This window comes from Pagrus pagrus (genome assembly GCF_965226575.1).
Source record: "Pagrus pagrus genome assembly, chromosome: 16".
Classification (NCBI taxonomy): Eukaryota; Metazoa; Chordata; class Actinopteri; order Spariformes; family Sparidae; genus Pagrus; species Pagrus pagrus.
The window spans coordinates 15,498,376-15,516,244 of NC_140200.1; the positions used below are offsets into that span (position 1 = coordinate 15,498,376).

The 17,869-nt window shown below is 41.2% G+C and overlaps 3 protein-coding genes across 4 annotated transcripts; 1 reads left to right on the forward strand and 2 right to left on the reverse strand.

Moving 5' to 3' along the window:
* Positions 1 to 226: 226 nt before the first annotated feature.
* Positions 227 to 8,294, reverse strand: cpsf2 (cleavage and polyadenylation specific factor 2). 2 transcript variants are annotated; one of them, XM_084378284.1, is made up of 15 exons: positions 8,143 to 8,294; positions 7,578 to 7,744; positions 7,332 to 7,491; positions 7,131 to 7,236; positions 6,908 to 7,037; positions 6,696 to 6,811; positions 6,216 to 6,403; positions 5,803 to 6,093; positions 5,531 to 5,631; positions 5,040 to 5,243; positions 4,780 to 4,932; positions 3,988 to 4,210; positions 3,394 to 3,708; positions 2,367 to 2,501; positions 227 to 433 (listed from the first exon to the last, which is right to left on the reverse strand). In XM_084378284.1, the coding sequence occupies exons 2-15, from the start codon at positions 7,724 to 7,726 to the stop codon at positions 341 to 343; spliced, it is 2,364 nt and encodes a 787-aa protein (XP_084234410.1). In that variant the 5' UTR covers positions 7,727 to 7,744; positions 8,143 to 8,294; the 3' UTR covers positions 227 to 340. The 2 variants fall into 2 exon arrangements, with proteins under 2 accessions (XP_084234410.1, XP_084234409.1); XM_084378283.1 differs by lacking the exon at positions 8,143 to 8,294 and having other exon boundaries at positions 7,578 to 7,998.
* A 128-nt stretch (positions 8,295 to 8,422) lies between these two features.
* ndufb1 (NADH:ubiquinone oxidoreductase subunit B1) lies at positions 8,423 to 10,291 on the forward strand. Its single transcript, XM_084378286.1, is given in 4 exon segments — positions 8,423 to 8,565; positions 8,571 to 8,577; positions 9,518 to 9,662; positions 10,079 to 10,291. Coding segments are annotated over 4 exon segments (285 nt in total). The 5' UTR covers positions 8,423 to 8,469; the 3' UTR covers positions 10,116 to 10,291.
* A 60-nt stretch (positions 10,292 to 10,351) lies between these two features.
* Positions 10,352 to 16,497, reverse strand: riox1 (ribosomal oxygenase 1). Its single transcript, XM_084378285.1, has 15 exons — positions 16,368 to 16,497; positions 16,005 to 16,151; positions 15,746 to 15,894; positions 15,487 to 15,586; positions 13,961 to 14,074; positions 13,499 to 13,605; positions 13,305 to 13,412; positions 13,139 to 13,173; positions 12,744 to 12,922; positions 11,623 to 11,727; positions 11,396 to 11,537; positions 11,173 to 11,293; positions 10,928 to 11,027; positions 10,754 to 10,840; positions 10,352 to 10,595 (listed from the first exon to the last, which is right to left on the reverse strand). The coding sequence occupies exons 1-15, from the start codon at positions 16,452 to 16,454 to the stop codon at positions 10,536 to 10,538; spliced, it is 1,641 nt and encodes a 546-aa protein (XP_084234411.1). The 5' UTR covers positions 16,455 to 16,497; the 3' UTR covers positions 10,352 to 10,535.
* Between the last annotated feature and the right edge of the window lie 1,372 nt (positions 16,498 to 17,869).

The window sequence follows — 17,869 nt, forward strand, 5'->3', positions numbered from 1 at the left end:
GCACCGGGATGTTACTGTACAGAGGGAATAGTTTCAGGAATACGAGAGTCTGTTCACACAGAGAGGTCAGTCCAGGGGAAAGCATCTGCCTCTCACTTTGTGGAGGTAAACTAACAATAAAAAAAAAATTCTATCTGAAAGAAAAAAAAAACAACTATAAAAAGGGAAAATGTACAACAAGGTTTGCAGTGAAACAGCTGGAGCCGCCCCTGAGGAAGAGGTAGCCCGAGTGCGGTACACTCTTCTCCTCTGGGTAAAGTCCTCGTAAAGGATTGTCTCTATATTGCCGTGGTGTGCTCTTCTGCAGCGTGTCGTCCTCCTCCTCCTCCTGCTGCTGTTGCTATACCACAGCGTACTGCTGATACAGCAGCTCCCGGATCTTATAGTAGTCGTCACACAGGCAGCCTTCCAGGCCAATGCGTCCGGCTTCCGTCTGAACAGAGAGCACAAAAGATGTACAGGTCATGTAGGTCCTCACATAACATTCATCAACACTTCGTACAGCATGGTTTCACCTTTAAACATGCACGTAGAAGCTCTGCGCAGCCTGCTGCTGACCTCTAAAAATGAAGTGCTTCCAACTCAGACGTTCACAGACTGGGGATTTAAATGTCTAATGAAGCAATCCACTTCAAGTTTTCCCATTTAAATAGCACACACACACACACACTCTCAACAGTCTCAGTTCTCTTTGATTTCATTTTCTGGGTTGCGTCTATTTTAAGTTCTTGTCAATTATGCATTTTGTTGTTGGTATCCTGGCTCACTCCTACTTTTCCTTTTAGTTCTTAAGTTCTGCCTGTGATTCTTTTTGTGTGTGTTTCTTCAGAGGTGAGATGTTTTCATACGCCGCTGGGTTTTCTTTCATCCTACCCAGTCGGGCTGTATTTGTTTCTTTTCGTGTTTAATGTTCCATTTTGTTTTAAGCACTGGTATCTCATTTTATAGTTTGTAAGTAAATAGACCTTAACCTCTAAACCAGTGTTTGTCTGTCATGGTACTGGGCCCCCCCCCGACCCATGTTTTAGACGTTTCCCTGCCTGAACACATCTGATTCACATGAATGGGCTTCAGCAGAGCTTGATCTTGATCATTTTCAGGTTCAAACTGTTATTTTGGGTTTTTCTATTGAATATTTACATGCTTTAATGTTTCAACAAACACATTATTTTTCTAATACAATCCATTTCCGTAGTACCTCTATTTACCTTTTGTCTGAAAGCTCAGTTTTAGTGCCTGTCTCTTTAAGTCCCCCCCTCCCGAAGAACCCAGTCTGCTCTGATTGGTCAGCTCTCACAGGCCTGAGTGTCCACAGTGTTTCTGCATTGGCTCCGTTGTTTTTTTTTGTAACTACAGCCTTGCTAGGGGCGCTGACTGTATAGTTGTGACATCACAACCTTAGAGAAGTCCTGTCGGCTCATTTAAAGGCACAGTTTCTGAATAACATCTGTGTGCTATTCTCTGTGGATTAATTGTTTTGATACTATTACAATATTCCGTATTCGGAAATTTCACTTTCTGCAATATGGGACCTTTAAAATATAAAAATAACAATTTGTTGTTTGTTTTTTAATCAAAAATTTCTTGATTTTTTTGCCCTCTCAAATTCACAAACTTTCAAGGATTTCAAGGACCAATGGGGATATTATAATTACAGTTAATCCTAATCACTGCCAATACCAGTTAACACACACAGAAAGAGTTCATATATAATACATACAGACTATTGCCTCTGTCTGTGTCTGTAGACTCCTGACTAAGCTACTGTATTTTCTGGCATCTAAAACGACCTGCCCACTCCACTAAACATTGCTGATTTCTCAGGATGCACAATCCATCAGCAAACAAAGGGAGAAGCTGAAATGTGTCATCCTGCTGTACAACAATATTAGTTTGTCTTAAGGGGACAGTTTGTCAGCTGTGCATCGTTACTTCTGATGACTCAGTCAACACGATCTCAGGCAGTGAATGTCATTGGAATGTGTTCATTCTGTGTCTATTTGTTCCGGAGATAAATTATTCTATGCGAGGCTTTGAAGCGTACAATAGAAGTTTGTGAACGCTGCAGACGCAGAGATGTGAAAAGATGTTGCACGGTGTTTTCATGCAGATCCTTTAATTCTACAATCTTTTAATTTAATTAAATCACTGGCTTTATGTCAACTATGCAACTGCCTGGCACACGGACCTAAATATGTATCAATATGGAAATAAAACCAGGGGCTCAACATTTTCATTGGTGTAAAACAAGCCTGTTTCGTATGTCTTCTGCACTGGCAACTTTCCCTGATGAGGGCTAGTGGTGCTTAGTGTTGCAGGGAGCTGATGGATAGCGTACTGGCCAGGCCAGTGGGAAGGACACTCACCCTGCGGACGGCCACCGTGTTGTTGCATACCAGCACTCCTCCCACAAACTCGGCCTGGATGCCCTCTCTCAGCAGGACCTGCTTGAAGTCAGACAGGCGAGGCTCGTTGATGAACACCGACTGATGCCCTGGAATCTGGAGGGAGAACAGAAGTCAGACTTCAGGCTGTCGGAATTGCTTAAACGCCCTTGTGGACACATATTAGCAGAGAAACACGTTTCAACTCTTCTCAACTTAGACTCCCACAGATATCTGTTCCAGAATAAACTCTTCCTGCAACTCACCTTTGACAAACTGTCTCCAGACCTCTTCCTGACAACAAGAAGTCTTAATGAATGTATTTATGGATAAAGGGTGTTTGTCTACTGGCTGCTGCAGCTGCTGGGACCTGAAAATCCTCAGTTGCTTGTACTACTTCATTAGCCATTATTCATTTGCATGACAGCCAAGACTTGAAATGAGGTTACCTGCCAAAATGAGAAGCAGGTAGGACAAGCCTGCTGTAAACAAGATCTCTCTTGAGTTGAAAACAGGTTAAGCACCAAGTTAGGCTTCTTAACACTTGTTATGACCCAATCAGCCAGATATCTGACACATAACAGAACATAAAGCTTATTTTAGAGTGAGTTTTTAAAAAAAGCTCCTCTGCACTCATAAATGCATTTGGTTTATTGTTGCTTCTTTCGGGGTTTGACACTAAAGCTGGGCTCAAGTGTGACGAGAGGAATAGAAGCCATTGGCAGGCACACCGAGGATGTGCTTCTCAGTGAAGTGACCAGCACTTAAACTCTTGAGATAAAAATCTTTAGATATTCATAGACTCCAATAAGTGAGAAGAAGTAGATGTACATTTTTAATGATGTAATTACATTTTTAAGACGAGGGGAAAAAAAAATTCACACATATCATCTTCCAAGCAGGGTGGAGAGAATCTGTAAGCTTACTAGCAACAAATGTTCATATTTCTAATAAATATATAATTATATATCACTGCAACAACTTTGCGATGAAGTGCTCTCTGACTAACCTCTTGTGGAGGGAGAGGCTCCAGCGTGGGAATGACATCGCTCTCCTCAGACACCTCCTTCTCGTCCTCCCCAAACAGGCTCTTTATGGCGCGCTGTGCTGCCACCGCCGTGGCGTTGTGGTCGATGCCAAGATCGGGGGCGACGTCCATTGCCAGCTCGCTGTCCTCGGGCTCCTCTTTCGCACCCTCCTCCAGCATCACGCCTGTGTCCACCTTCACCACGCGCATGTCCAGCACGCCGTCGATCCAGGCCAGCTCCGTGTCTTTGGCCTTGCAGAACTGCAGAGAGCTCACCAAGGAGTCTTTCAACCGCACCTTTACCGCGAGAAGACGAGACATGATGAAAACACTGGCCATGGTCATGGAAGGCTGCCTTAATGCTTGAGCTATAATCACCGCTAAAGAACTCAACCTTGTAGCAGTTAACACCTTGGCTCAATTGCTAAGAGGTTGTAAAATGTGAAAAAATGACCGGACAAAGATTTATAAGGTTTATCATTGATAATTTAAATGTATGATTCTACAAAACAAAGGACTTGTACAACAATTCAGTCTAATGAAAAATAAACGGAGCAGGTGTTTACTGAAGCTGACCTGGTAGATGTGTGTTTCACTCGTAGCGTCCACAGTCTCCTGCAGTTTGGGTGTGTAGACTTTGATGTCCTTGCTGAAAGCCTTGCAGGACTCGGCCAGGTCAAGGCTGGCCTCTGGCGGCCCGCGAACGATCACCAGCTGCCTGGGCTTCATCTGATTAATAATCTTCTTGATGGAATCGCCATCAGAGCGACCTTCATAATCTATGTAAGATATCCTCGCTCTGTAGGAGAAAGGAGGAAGACAGGATGAAGGTTTTTAGTGCCGATTTGTCAAACATTGTTTAATGCCCACGCAGACAAGATATCTTGATGGGTTCTTGTGATTTATGCAGGAGAGGTTTGCTGAGTAGACATAACCTTTTTTTTTTTAGCAACACGTTCAAACGGTTACACTCATTCACACCTGGAGGCCATCCAACACACCACAACACTGTACTGTACTGTTGATCAGCTCTGATGGCACTTTATGAGGGAACTTAAACCTGCAGATGTCTTGTCACAGATATAGAGGACTGTTTCCCAGCTTGGGATTCCCAACCACTATAAGGGATTTTCTGGCTTTTAAAACGTAACAGATATTCGTGATTAGGAGAAAGCTACATTTTTCATATTCATTTAAGAATAAGAAGGAAAAAAAGCCCAGTTCTTCTTGGTTTTTTTTGGTCTAGAATAGGAAATCAGTTGAGATGAAGGTGCATGGATTTATGCAGTCAGTGGTTGCCAGTTTACTCAATAATAGCAAAGATTTCCGTTTCAAGGTTCGGAACCACAGATTTAGAGGATCACTCACCTAACTTCAAGATTTTCTATACTTGAGATGCATTTGGTGGGAACAACAGAGAGATCCTGGTCCATGGGCTCATCACCGTTGGTCAGTCCAGATTCCAGTTTGCTTTTCTCCTCCTCTGTGGCCTGCAGTTCAGGAACCAGAAACTCTTCTAACCTGTAAAAGAAGAACTTATTGGTGATGTCAGCAAATATGGATCGGTGTAGTTTCTCTCTATCCATCACTCTGTATTCTGATGTTCACGCATATCAATATTGAAGCACCTGATAATTTCCCCGTACTCGTCCCATTTGATTCTCTCTTCGTGTGTGGGGAACATTGGATAAGACTTTTTGGCTTGTTTGAAGAAGCTGCCCTTGCGGCTCCCCTCGGCCTTCATCATCAGGTCGTGGTGTTTGGTTTTCACAGCAGCTGGCTGATCCAGATCATCGTCCATGTCGCTCTCGTCACTAGAATCTACATCCACCCTGCGAGTGCATAAAATAAACATTAACTGTGTACATATGAGATGACAGACAACAGATTTTTGTTCAGCTGCAGAGTATAAATATTATGTTAAAGGTTCATGACTCATCTCCCAATTACAGATTTCCATTTAAACGGCCTGTTTTAGATCTGCAATTTAGACCAACATTTTAATTTCTGTCGGCTTTTTACATAGTTTTCTGTTTTTAGCTGTAAACAGAGAAATAATATGAATCAAATGTTTCGTTATACCAAGGGACATAAAGCAGCATCATGTACTGGGACTTACTCTTTCGCTTGTTCAAGCTTTTTAGCCGCTTCTTTCTTTATTTTATCCTTTTCGAGGAATTCTTCCAGCTCCTTGCCTTCCAGCTTCACTCTTTTCCTCACCTGTCATAACGAGAAGAGTGAAAGATGGATATGGTGCAAATGATAGAATGACACATTTTGCTGTTTCCTCAGCTGGGTTTGAACGTGAGAGACAGCTGCTCCCTGTGGGGCAAGTGATGCATGAAGAGACAAGATCAAAACTGCTCCATCGCGGCTGGCGGCTGGTCTCACCTCCAGATCCAGCATCTTCTCTCCGGGGTTGTCGATGAGGTAGCGGGCGAGGGTTCCGGGTGTAGTGCGGTACGTCAGGATGACAGAGTTTTTGCCATCTTGGCACCACTGGATGAAGAGTTCTCTGGAGAAGCCGGACTCGAGGTCTGGCTGGCTGCAAAGCACCACCTTGGGGCTGGGGACTCGGGCCAGGTCAGCCAGACTGTGGCACAGGGTCAAGTGACGGAACTGGAACGGGTTGTTTCTCTTGTCTTCAAAACACCTCATGAGCTTGTCACTCATCCACTCCACCTACAGGAAGACAGCAGATTAACAATTATAACTGGTGATAGTCAACAACTATCATTTGAAATCTAAAATATCTAAGGAAAAGTACACAAATCTTCTCAAGTGTGAAAGTGTGTGATTGATACCTGGGACTTGGAGAACTCCACCACATTATAGCTGACATTGTTGAGCAGAGCGAGTGGGTAAACTCCCAGCCCGGCATCCTTTGTCCTCCAAATCTGGTCCAGGAGCTGAGCCAGCTCCAACACACGACCAGCGGTATCCACGGCGATCAGGACATTACCATCACCGCGAAGGGTCTCCATGACATTGGCTGTGAGAAGAAGAATATTCCAGAAAATATACAGCGTTTTTGTAACCATTGTTTTTTTCAGTTTTAAATGTAGTAGTTTTAAGGAAAAATACAAAGATAGGTTGATGCAGGCTAAAACACCATGTTATCCTGTTATTTGTCACACAGTGTTGAGCAGAACAAGTCCTGTCTTCAAGGTCAACAAAAGAGGACTTAAATGAAAAATCTGCACCTTTGGATTTCAATTTCGATGTTGAAATAGAGCGTTGGAACGAAATGATTTCTACTATAGAGTCTTGTGTAGATTACTTACTGAGGAGCATCTCATCTCTTTGTTTGCGTCGTGGCTGTACATATGTAGCGTTGAAGGAGTCTGTGATAAGCAAGGAAGGACGACTAATGCTCTCCAACGTGCAGCCGTTGAGGTGGCTAGAAAAGAGAAATGGAGGAGAAAGGGAATTAAACCAACAGTCAAAAATACTGAAGAACTCATTTCCATTTCCTGTGTGTCGTGTCCGTTCTCACATCTCTCTCTTGTGGTTGAAGTCCACAGCATAAACAATCTCCTCCTCCCCGTCCTTCACAATTTTCCAAATAGTGCCTCCAATCATGTGACCAGCTGGGAGAGGAGTGATGGAGAGGCCGTGTCCTTTCCCTTAAAGTGAAAGGTAAAAGAAAAACATGAAGCACTTTGGTGTGAGTGATAGATAATGAGGTGTGACTCAGTAACAGTCTGCAGTTAACTCACCTTTCAGATTGACAATCTGAGAGTATTTCAGCTGCTGGATTTTATCGAAAGCAGAGTCCACATCATCGAGGGTGAACAGTGTGAAATCTTCACTGTTGTTTCGGGACTAATTGGAAAGAAGGATGAATAAGTTAATCATGCAATTAAACCCTGCCGACAAATAACTTTACATGTATGAGATTTCCCATGCTCCTTTCGTACCTGATATAGATCATACATGAACATCTGACCCATCTTGTAGACAGGAATTGTAGCATATATAGTACAGTTTAGACCCAGTTTCCCTACAGCATAAGGCAGGGCTCCCAGGTGGATGGGGTCAGGGTGGGAGAGGAGCACAGCATCGACCTGATGAACATATCTGGAGAGGAGAAGGACATGACACTTGTTTTAGTTCACATAACAGGGGGGAAACTGCTTTAATCAGAGCATGGCAACCATAATTACCGTTTCATAGCATCGATGATGTCCATTGAGAAGTTCTCGTCCCAGCCACAGTCCAGGAGGAAGCGGAATTCATCCACCTGCAGCAGGTAACAGAGGGCCGACTCCTCCTGAACCCCTGACACGGCTGTCAGCTTGATAATGGACGTCATTTTTCTTCAGTCGTAACGCTGAAAGTACAGTTGGCTAGTTTAGCATTAGGTTACGCAAACAAAACAATATCGCCTACGTTGAGCTGAGCGGTTGTGATTACAGCGGAGCACAACACTCATTCAGTTCGACCAACAGCGAAAAAAACAAAAACATGTTTGTAGTTTGAAACTAAATTGTACGGTATAACAGTAATACACAGCATAAGTTCTACATGGGGACTATACAGCTAGCTAGCCGAGCAGTAAGCACATTTAAAGTAAACAGTTTGGTTGCTAGCCACAGCTAACGTTAGTTCGCACGAGCAATAACGTTAACAAATCACCCGGCAAAGTCTGCCGACTTAGCATGCTAGCTTCGTTACATTTTGGCTTGTGGATGTAAGTGTCTTGGCTCGACAAAGGAACGTGCAACATACCATTAAATATGAGATTATATATATATATATATTCCCGTTGGAATAGAAACACAACAAGTGGATTTTCTAGAATTACAACATTAAGACATTTTGGCTAACGCTTATGAACACACACTTGACTAGCAAACATGTTAGCCGCTGCGTCATGTGTGAAAGGGCAAGGGGACGTACCAACTATGGCGGTGTTGATAAAAACTAATATTATGACAAAACATTGAAAGCGCATTTTGTCGTATTATATCATCACAATTAAGCTTTAAAATTGTGGAATAATATGTTTAAAATGTACATAATAACCCTCCACAAGGGTCCCAAAGTGGAGTAATAATGCGTTATTGTTCAAGTCACACTGTCGTGTTCGCACAGTTGGTAGAGTCCAATGTCCTCTGCCTTGTGAATGAAGAGCTGAAGGCCACGGCTTGTTGTAAACAGAAGGTAAGATTTCAGATATTTCAACCACATGCCTCTTTATTGTTTCAGCCATTCTACTCTAGTATGTTAATTGTGCAAAACACAACTAACACAAATGACTTACGACAAACCGACAAACCATTTTCAACGAAAACCCGACACGTACTGCTAATGCTAGCTAGCAAACTGATTAGCTAGCCAGTTACGTTAGCTGCTGGCTATGCTGTCATCAGCTCACACTAGTTGGGGTTTAAAAAGTTTGTAAGTATTATATTTTCAGCATTATAGCTCCACTTTATGGCAAGCTATAATGCAGTAATCAGTGCAAATGGGGAAATTACAGCTGCCGCATATATGGCTTGTAGTAATCATTATTCTCGCTACTGTTTTATTTAAGCTAGCAAGATCTTAAGTTAGTGTCACGAAAACTTTGCGGAGTTCCTGTACATACAATGGATTGTCCTGAAATAATTGGTAGTCCTGTCTGCAGATGTGATGGGGTATGGTAGTATCATGTATTACAGAATTCCCTATCAGTCCCTAAAAAGATCCAGTATGACACAATATTTTACTAAATGTTATAGTCACTTCTCAATGACTCTGGACCAGGTCATTTTAAAATGCATTGATTTTCATTTAGTGGTTGGCAGAGCAGCAAACCAGATATGGCTTAGGTTTTTCAGTTAATGTGTTAGTATAATGTAATCCTAGCCTCATGCTGTGTAGGTTAGTGTTCCTTACTATGCAAACGCTGCACTGGTTTGTTTCAATGGGCTGTCATTACCAGAGCTGCCCTGCGAAGAAGCTACAGCAATGTCATGACTTACAATAGTGTCAGTATATGTAACAGCATCAATCCCTCGATCTAACTTCAAATGTAAGCAGCATGACTGTTTTCCATCAGATTATAATATCGGCGCCACAATCTATGTCACAATGTGTCCTCTGCTTCTTGTTTCTGCAGGAACCATGGTTAACTTTGTAGCACTTGCCCGTGAGCATTGGGTGAACATCTTGGTGCCCATGGGCTTTGTGTTTGGATGGTACCTTGACAGACAGCAGGACCAGAAGCTGACAGCTTTCAGGAACAAGAGTGTTTTGTTCAGCAGGTAAGAATAAAAAGCCATTTTCCTCCTACATTTAAAAGTTAAACAGGTCCCCCCGTGTTATTGTTAAATATCCTTTATATCCCTTTTTATTTCAAAGTCTTATGATGATTTTTGCAACTTTAAACCCACTAACTTACTCAACTATAAGTCTGCAGAATACACATATCATGTCTACTGTCAGCTACTCAGTATACACTGAGTTTGGTACCAAAAAGCTGAGTGTTACCATGTCCATTTGCCACATATAAGCCAGATCAGAGCTCCATGCTCGTTAATCTTAAAACGAGAGTACAATTTACTATTTTTGTGTCTAATTCTGTAAGCATTTCACAAATTTGCATCACATAAAAATAATTTAATGCTAATGTCATTCAGGGTGCAAGCTTATGCAACTGTCGTTCTTGTGTTTTCTTCAGGGAACTGAAGCCTGGTGAGGAGGTGACCTGGAAGTAGACTGTCCCTCCCTGGAACGTGTCCTGTCGTCTGTGGTGTGAATGACTGATGGGTGGCCCTCAAATCAGAATATTTAAGAAGACTCCTGCATCTCTGTTTTTGAATGGATCAACTAATAATCGTTTAAAGTTTTGAGTTGTATCAACCGATAATAAACATGTCCTTTCTCTTCAGAATCATTTGGCACTTGCTGTTGATCTTGGTCGCATAACAAACACACACACACATTTCATTATTAAAAAAAAACTGCTTTATTTGATGCTGAACAGAGCAAATTCATAAATGGGTCGTTCAGTGGGACTATTCCAGTAAAGTTAATGAAGACAACTTGGGACGAGTGTTTTGCATGAAGATCTTGTTTTGTACAAAGGTAATTTGAATCTATTCATGCAGTCAGCATGACTGAAGAGTCTGTGGCCACTAAAGAGGTTCTGCAGTGTGGATAATCCCTCTCTCAAAAAGCAGCTCAGCCAAAGTGATCTGGAGGGAAAAGAAACCCACATGAGGAACAGCTTAAAACACTAATTTCACAAAAACACAGGCTGAAACATTTCTCATTTCGAATAAAAGAAATATGCAAAATGGGATGTGTTTTAATAAGTCCATGGACATTAGAGAAAGAGGTGTAAACAACGCACCCTGTCCTCTGCAGAATCACACGGCAAACTTCCAACGGTCACAAATTTGGGATACGAATGGATCAGAAATTCGACGGCATCTGTGTGCTGAAAGAAAAACGATCATTTTACAGTGAAAACATCGCTCGGACACCGTGTACAAGACATTTGTTTCTCACTGATCTTCCAGTCTACCTCTGCTTTTATTTCAAAACTCTTGGGCTCCTCTTTGTGGTAGGTTCTGGAGTTGTCTATTGTGTGGTAAAGATGTACAGCTTCTCCATCGCTGCATAACCTGGTAAGACACAAAGCTTGTGAGCAAATACACGTGATAAAGTTGCATATTTTTTTTTACATTTCATGGATCATTGAAGCAGGTGTTCTTCACAAAAGATGCTATATTATAACTTACTGTGAAAAGCAATATAAAGCTGTATTACCTGGCACATCCAGCACGCAGAACTCTGACTCGGGTCTGGGTAGTGATGTGTGTGCCTACATCCATAGCTTGTCCACGCTCCCATCTCGTAGGTGCTCCTTTAACACTGCTGGCCAGTTCCTCTGCGAGCGATGACATGAAGTAGTTCAGAATCAGTATACCTCGTCTTCCTTCTGCATTAAAAGTTGATTAATTCCCCCCAAACTGATGTATCCATCACGTACCTGGAGAGAGCAGAGGAGGAAGGCAGTCATGGAGGAAGCCTCTGGACTTCTGATCCACAGCAGCGTCGACCGGGGCGTAATTTGTTAGCTTCTTCATCAGACTCTCAACGCGAGAGAAGAATTTTGTCCTGCGTGGGTCATCCTAAACACACAAGGTTAACAGTTTGTGGGTAATTTGTGAACAGCTGAGGCTGGCGATAGTAAACACAAAGTAAGTGATTAATTACCTTGTCAGAGTTCTGCACTCCCATGTACGTCAGGTAGTCGAGAGGTAAGCCCTGCCTGAACTCCACGTCCTCCTCCATTGCTATTTCCAATGCTGCTGGGACCACCTGGAGGAGGAGCAGATAAGAAGTGGAGAGACCTTTGGTAAAAATAGGAACCCAGGTAGCTGTTTGAAGAGCGGCTGTTTAAACTTTCTTCAAGCAGGTTATGAGGCTGAGACAGAAGTGGCTTCTTTCTAATCAGATAATAATACACTCTATTTATATAGCACCAAAGTTACAAAGTGCTTTACAATAAAAACATAGTAAATGCAATAAAACCCAGAACTTGAGATACTTAACTTTCACAGCTGGGTCGCCCAGACAGTGAACGCCTGGTCACCTCTGGTGAAGTCGAGAGTTTGGAACCATTAGTGGTTCCTCCTGCCAGAGGATCTCAAGCAGCAGGCTAAAAAGGAGCCTTTGCTTTCGTCTTTGGTTAAAACAAGTTTTTCTTGCTATTTTTAAACTGAACTTTTGTCTTTGCAGGAGTGCAATCACTGCTGTGGTGTTTTTGCATTGCAAAATCTGAAGATTCAGGCTGATTCAACTCAGTTTTGGGCTGAAAGTAATGGTTATATATAAATATAAATATAAATCGACGGATCTGCTGATTATTTTCACAATTAACTGATTAAAGGCAAATTGTGAAAAATGCTCATCACATTTTCCCAGATCCCAAAGTAACATCTTCGGATTGCTTCTTTTGTCGGCTCAAAACCCAAAGACACATTTAAGAAGCTGGAAGTAGGACAGGTTTGACGTTTTTGCTTGAGAAATGACTAAAATGATTAATGAATTATCAAATTAATTAATATCGATTAATATTCTTCTGATTGCAAGTTTAGTTTTTTGTTTTTTTTTAAATTGGTTGCATGTTTCATAATTAAAATTGCTGTTGCTGCAGGTGCAAAAAAAACTGCATAGTTTTCTGTGTGCTCAAGCACTTTTTCCAGGAAGAACTGAATGTGTTTACGTCAGCAAATGTAAAAGCTTTCATAAAGTGGCTGTAGGTTAAATCACACAGGTATCATAAGGCTTAATCAAGTGTGTTCCTGATCAGAGCCTCGATCAGAGTTCCTTACCTTCTGCATCAGATCCCCCCAGCTGTTCTTCTGGAAAGAGGAGATGGTGATGTGGAGGGAGTGAGCATCCGGGAGGCAGTCGCCCTGGTGGATGAATCCTCGCGGGAAGTAGAGGAGATCCCCGGCTTCTAGCACCACCTCCAGGATCGGCTTTCCGATTTCAGCCTGATTGAAGTTTGCTGGAGAGGAAACGCAACGCGGTCACATAAGAAACGACAGCTGTCTGCTACACAGTTCAGTTCAGCTCAGCTCAGAAGAGACGAGATGCATCTTTCTGTGCCAATGACGTGCAGTAAATAGTTATCGATCTTGCTTCCAACCAAATAGAGACAAATTTGGCCTTTTTTTCACGGGGAAAAAAAAACTATAAATGGAATAAACATCTTTTCACTCACGACTCGAAAGCACAGGCAAGACTTCATCTTCTGTCCTGTGAAAAGGCCAGAAAAACAGCTTCAGTGTTTCTTGGTAAAACATTTTTTAATCAATCAAACAAGCAGAAACAAGTTGTCACAAGTGTGAATTTAACTGCTCTTTTTACGGTTCCTCCCTTCATCTCACCTTGGGTTGTACACTCTCCAGTGTTTCTTCCCCTCCAGCTGAACCACAAACGCCTCGATGTCGTCATAATGTGGAGCAAAGCCTTGTGTTCCAGGTGGTGTCAGGTATCTGGTTCAAGGGAAAACACACATTTAACAGATCTGATTTTTATCTCACAAAAGGTTTCCAGTACAATCACTGACCTGAATACTCACACATTGGCTCCTGCCATGCTGCCAAACTGCTCCTGAAGGATGGACAGCACGTTCCACACTGTGGAAGAGAAAGCCTGGGGATTGAGCATGCGGAGGGAGCAGCCAGCCTGGAAAATAGAGACATGATGATGATTACTAATCTGCGAGTGGTGCAGATGGTGCACTGATACGGTTAATGCGCTTGACACAAAATGACTTCTAGCGTGCGGCACAGAAAATATTAAAACTAATTTATTGCCTAATGCATAACCATACATCTAACTGCTTTTTAATGAAGGAGGTCCTGGAAAATCCGAAAGTGAGAGGAAACTTTAATGACCCCCGCAGAGGGAGCGGGTGCAGCTAACTCGCTGCAAAGGGCCCAATTAAAAAGGTATTTAATCAGGAGCATTAAGATGCAGCATCACAGGGATGTTGCATTGGAAATAATCACGTCTGCTGGTGTCATCAGGCCGGCCGTACCTCATAGAAGTCCCACACAGTGAACGGCAGAGCCCTCCCTGGAGGATTGTGCGTCTCCCTCTGGCCATTAGTGTAGCTCGTGACATCCAGGTTAACTCCGTACTGAACATCCTCCTGAAATTCAACAACACAGACATGCAGTTCAGTGTGACTATATACAGTTTCTCTATATAACTTGAAGAAGAAAATGCAACACAAGATAAAATCTTACATTCAATCAAACAGAACAAATCTGTGCACACAGTCAGCAGCAGCCTAACAATTAGGTGGCTCATCCTCACATGATGAACGGCAGTATTTACTGTCAGTCGTCTTCCTTTCTTTATAAAATGAGTGAAAAATGAGACCAAACTTTATAGAACTTTCTAGAACCAACGTCTGAAATTAATGTGAACCATTCAGCAAAATCAGGTTTTGTCAGACTCTTCCAGCGATGCGAACAATCCTTAAAGTGACAGAAAAGAACGAAAACTCAAATTCAAATGTTTAGAGTTACCCAGTGGCCGTCTCATAATGAATCTTAATATTTGAAATGGTTTACTATATTCATTTTCTGCTCTATTGATGCATCAGTTCCAGCTTCGCTTTCGCTCTCTCTTCTTCCCGACATGTTTCGGGGGGGGGGGAAGTGATATTTTCTGCTACTAACCAAGAAACATTTTGTGTTTTGCCTTCTTTTTTTAACTTCACCTTAGACTAGGCGTTTATTCTATAATATTGTCTTCCTGAGTTTCCTGCTTTTGCTTGTCAGTCAAAGCACTTTGTTTATAAAAAGGTTAATAAAAAGGAAGTCACATCTGCAGTGGCAAACCAAAAATCTGAAATTTCATGTCGTGTCCATTTTTCCCCTGTGGCATCAAAAATAGCGCCAAACATTTTGGAGGTATAAAAGTTAGAACTTCAGTTATTATGGAAACACTACGACTGTGGCGATGTAATTCTCAAATACTTGAGATTATTTGTGTCCAAAGAGGAAACATTCCCACATTAGAAGAAGCACATTTCCTGCCCCGCTTTCTATTATTCTGTAATGTCTTAATCTGAAAGATCTCAGAATCAGAATTGGTTTTAGTGGCCAAGTTTGTGTACACATACAAGGAATCTGACTTCGGTTTACATTGCTCTCAGTGTACTACACATGAATAGACACACGGTAACACGGACAACTAAAACTGAGCAAATACGTTTAAGTTAAAGGCTAAAGGATGGTGAATAGTAGAAGACAGAACTGTACAGGAGCATGTGCTAAAAAGTAGGTGTATGTGCAGTCTATTAGAAAACAACAGTGACCATATGCTGTAAAGACAGAGAAACAGAGGTAGTGCAAGGCCATTAAGAATAAATATTGGATGAAAATGTGTACAAGAGGGGGATGGATTATAATCATTATAAGCTTCTATACATACATTATGTACACAGTGCAGGACTATTATGGACAATTATGTATCCGTCTTGAATTACAACACAGGCAGGAGATTACAGATAAATTGATGGATGAGCGTCTGGCTCATGTTTCGGCTCCTTACCTGTCTTAAAATGCGATCAAACTCTGCTGTGGAGAAAAGTCCCTTGTAGTAATCTGGATTCTTACGCTGAACAAGAATTGGCTTCTTTTCCCATGTTTCCCTTCAGAAAGAGGAAAAATATTAGCCAGTGAAAACTTGGTGCATTTTTTCATCGACCGGTGTTTGCTTTCTTTTGAATGCCTTTTATTTATTTGGGATTGATATGCAGCTCTGAGTCTGAGTCTTTACATCCAGACAGACACACTGCCAACGTCTGTACCTGAAGAAGGACTTGGCAGGAATGGGGTTGATGAGCCACTGGAACAGCTTGCTCGCCCTCTCCCTGCTGCTGTTGACTTTTGCCAGGTCAGCTAGAAAAGCCTCTAGGTCCTCACCGTCTCCACTGACACACTCCTCCTCCTCCTGATTCTGAAGCACAAGGACTCCATTAACCATAAGTGTACATTATAAACACCGTAGGGTCAAATTAATGAAATAATAGCATCTATATTTGTGTATTTGCAGCAGAAACACATTACCTCTGTGATTTCCTTCAGGTTCTCCTCTCTCTGTGCAGACTTCAGGGGCTTCTTTCGTATTTTCTTCCTTTCAGGCTTTAATTGAGCTTTCACTGTGTTGACCTTACTGGTCCCATTCTCCTTTTTCTTTTTCTTTTTTTCTGCCACCTGCAACATCACATAAATCAACATAAGGCTACCGTCAGGCTACACAGTTGGTCTGGAGAAATGTAAATAACTGACATGAAGATAACATGGTGTGATAAATTGCTACAGGGGGAGTGTGCTATTTTAAGCTCAGTTCCTCCTGCAGCTGTGGCAGACACGTCTACACACACACAGGCATTAAAGCACAAATTATATATTAATGTAATAAAAATCTACCTGCAGAGAAGCCTTCTTAGCAGGAGGAGGCTGGTCTGTTGAAATCGTTTGATACAGAGCAAAAGCTGACATGTGTTTTCTCTCCATTTTCCAAGCTGTACGTCATCACCCCGCGACTCCCAGAGCCTCTTCTTCTAGGGGTATTTGTGTGAATTCGCTCTCTAACGGACTCACTGCTGCCCCCCATAGACATGTACTGCAAGTTACAGCAAAGTAAGGACTGCTGAGAGGACCTTCTGAACACATTTTAAATATTTCTATTGAATTCATAGAAATAGTTCAGCAAATACACGCGAACACAAAGCAAACAAGTAAAGAAAACAATTCTTGAGCAGATGTAGTTGAATATGTTCCCTTAATCGTAAATGTGGGTTTGTAGTTGTAGATTGAAAATAAATAAAAACACATTTCAGTTCACATTAACAGACATAACTCTAACATACATAACTATATACATACATAGCTCTAGGATGTTTATTTAATATCAATAATCAGACACGTTTTCTTATTGTTTTCTGTACTCTTTTAAATTTGACCATGAACAATTGTTATTAAATTGCGTATTTCATCTGCTCACTTAATTTTTGGATTTATATTCTTAGTCTGAAATACAAACATGGCTGCCGTTTTAATTTCATAGGCTGTTGTGTGCTCAAGCAAACTCTTCTGATGCTATTTCCCACATCCTCAGAATAGAAAAAATAGTTTTGTGTAATGTTTTTCAACAAAATATCTATCTTTATCAAAATAATTACTGCATGTCCATGTTGGTACATTTCCCATTTACAACATCATTGTTTATGGTTATTGCTGCATTTTTTTTTTTCATTTTTGTGAACTTTTTTTAATGGAAAATACATGTTTTGTAATGAGGTACTGTACATTACAAAAGCAAGCAAAAATGAAACAAATAAACATCCAAAAATATCTTTAAGAGGTGCGGAGGCCTGTGTGATCTTTAATAGGCAAGGCAAGACAAGTTTATTTGTATAGCACAATTCAGACACAAGGCACAAGGGACAATACTATACAAATTACAGTGCAGTTCAAGTTACTGATCAAAGCTTTAAAATGTTGTGGCAAACAAAAAGCTCACAGCCTTGATTTAAAAGAGATGAGAGTTGGAGTGGGCCTGCAGTTGTATTAGTCTTATTGTATTTCACGCATAACAAAAATTTGATTAAAGAAAATCGACGGACGAACAAATATAAAATTGACAATTCTCTTGACAAATTGACAAAGATGTTGAAGTCTGGAGTTCCTAATTAAAAGTTCAACATTTAATCAAGTCCATCAAACATTTTATAAAATATATATTACATGTTTTATATTAAAGATTTAAAAAAAACATAAATAACAATAACAAATAATATACAATACAGAAAGAGACACCTAATCCTCCACCTAAATATTGTTAAGATATCCAAAGTTATGTCAAACACAAAGTTAACATACACATAATAATGAAATAAATATAATTAAAATCAATGCAACACTAAACA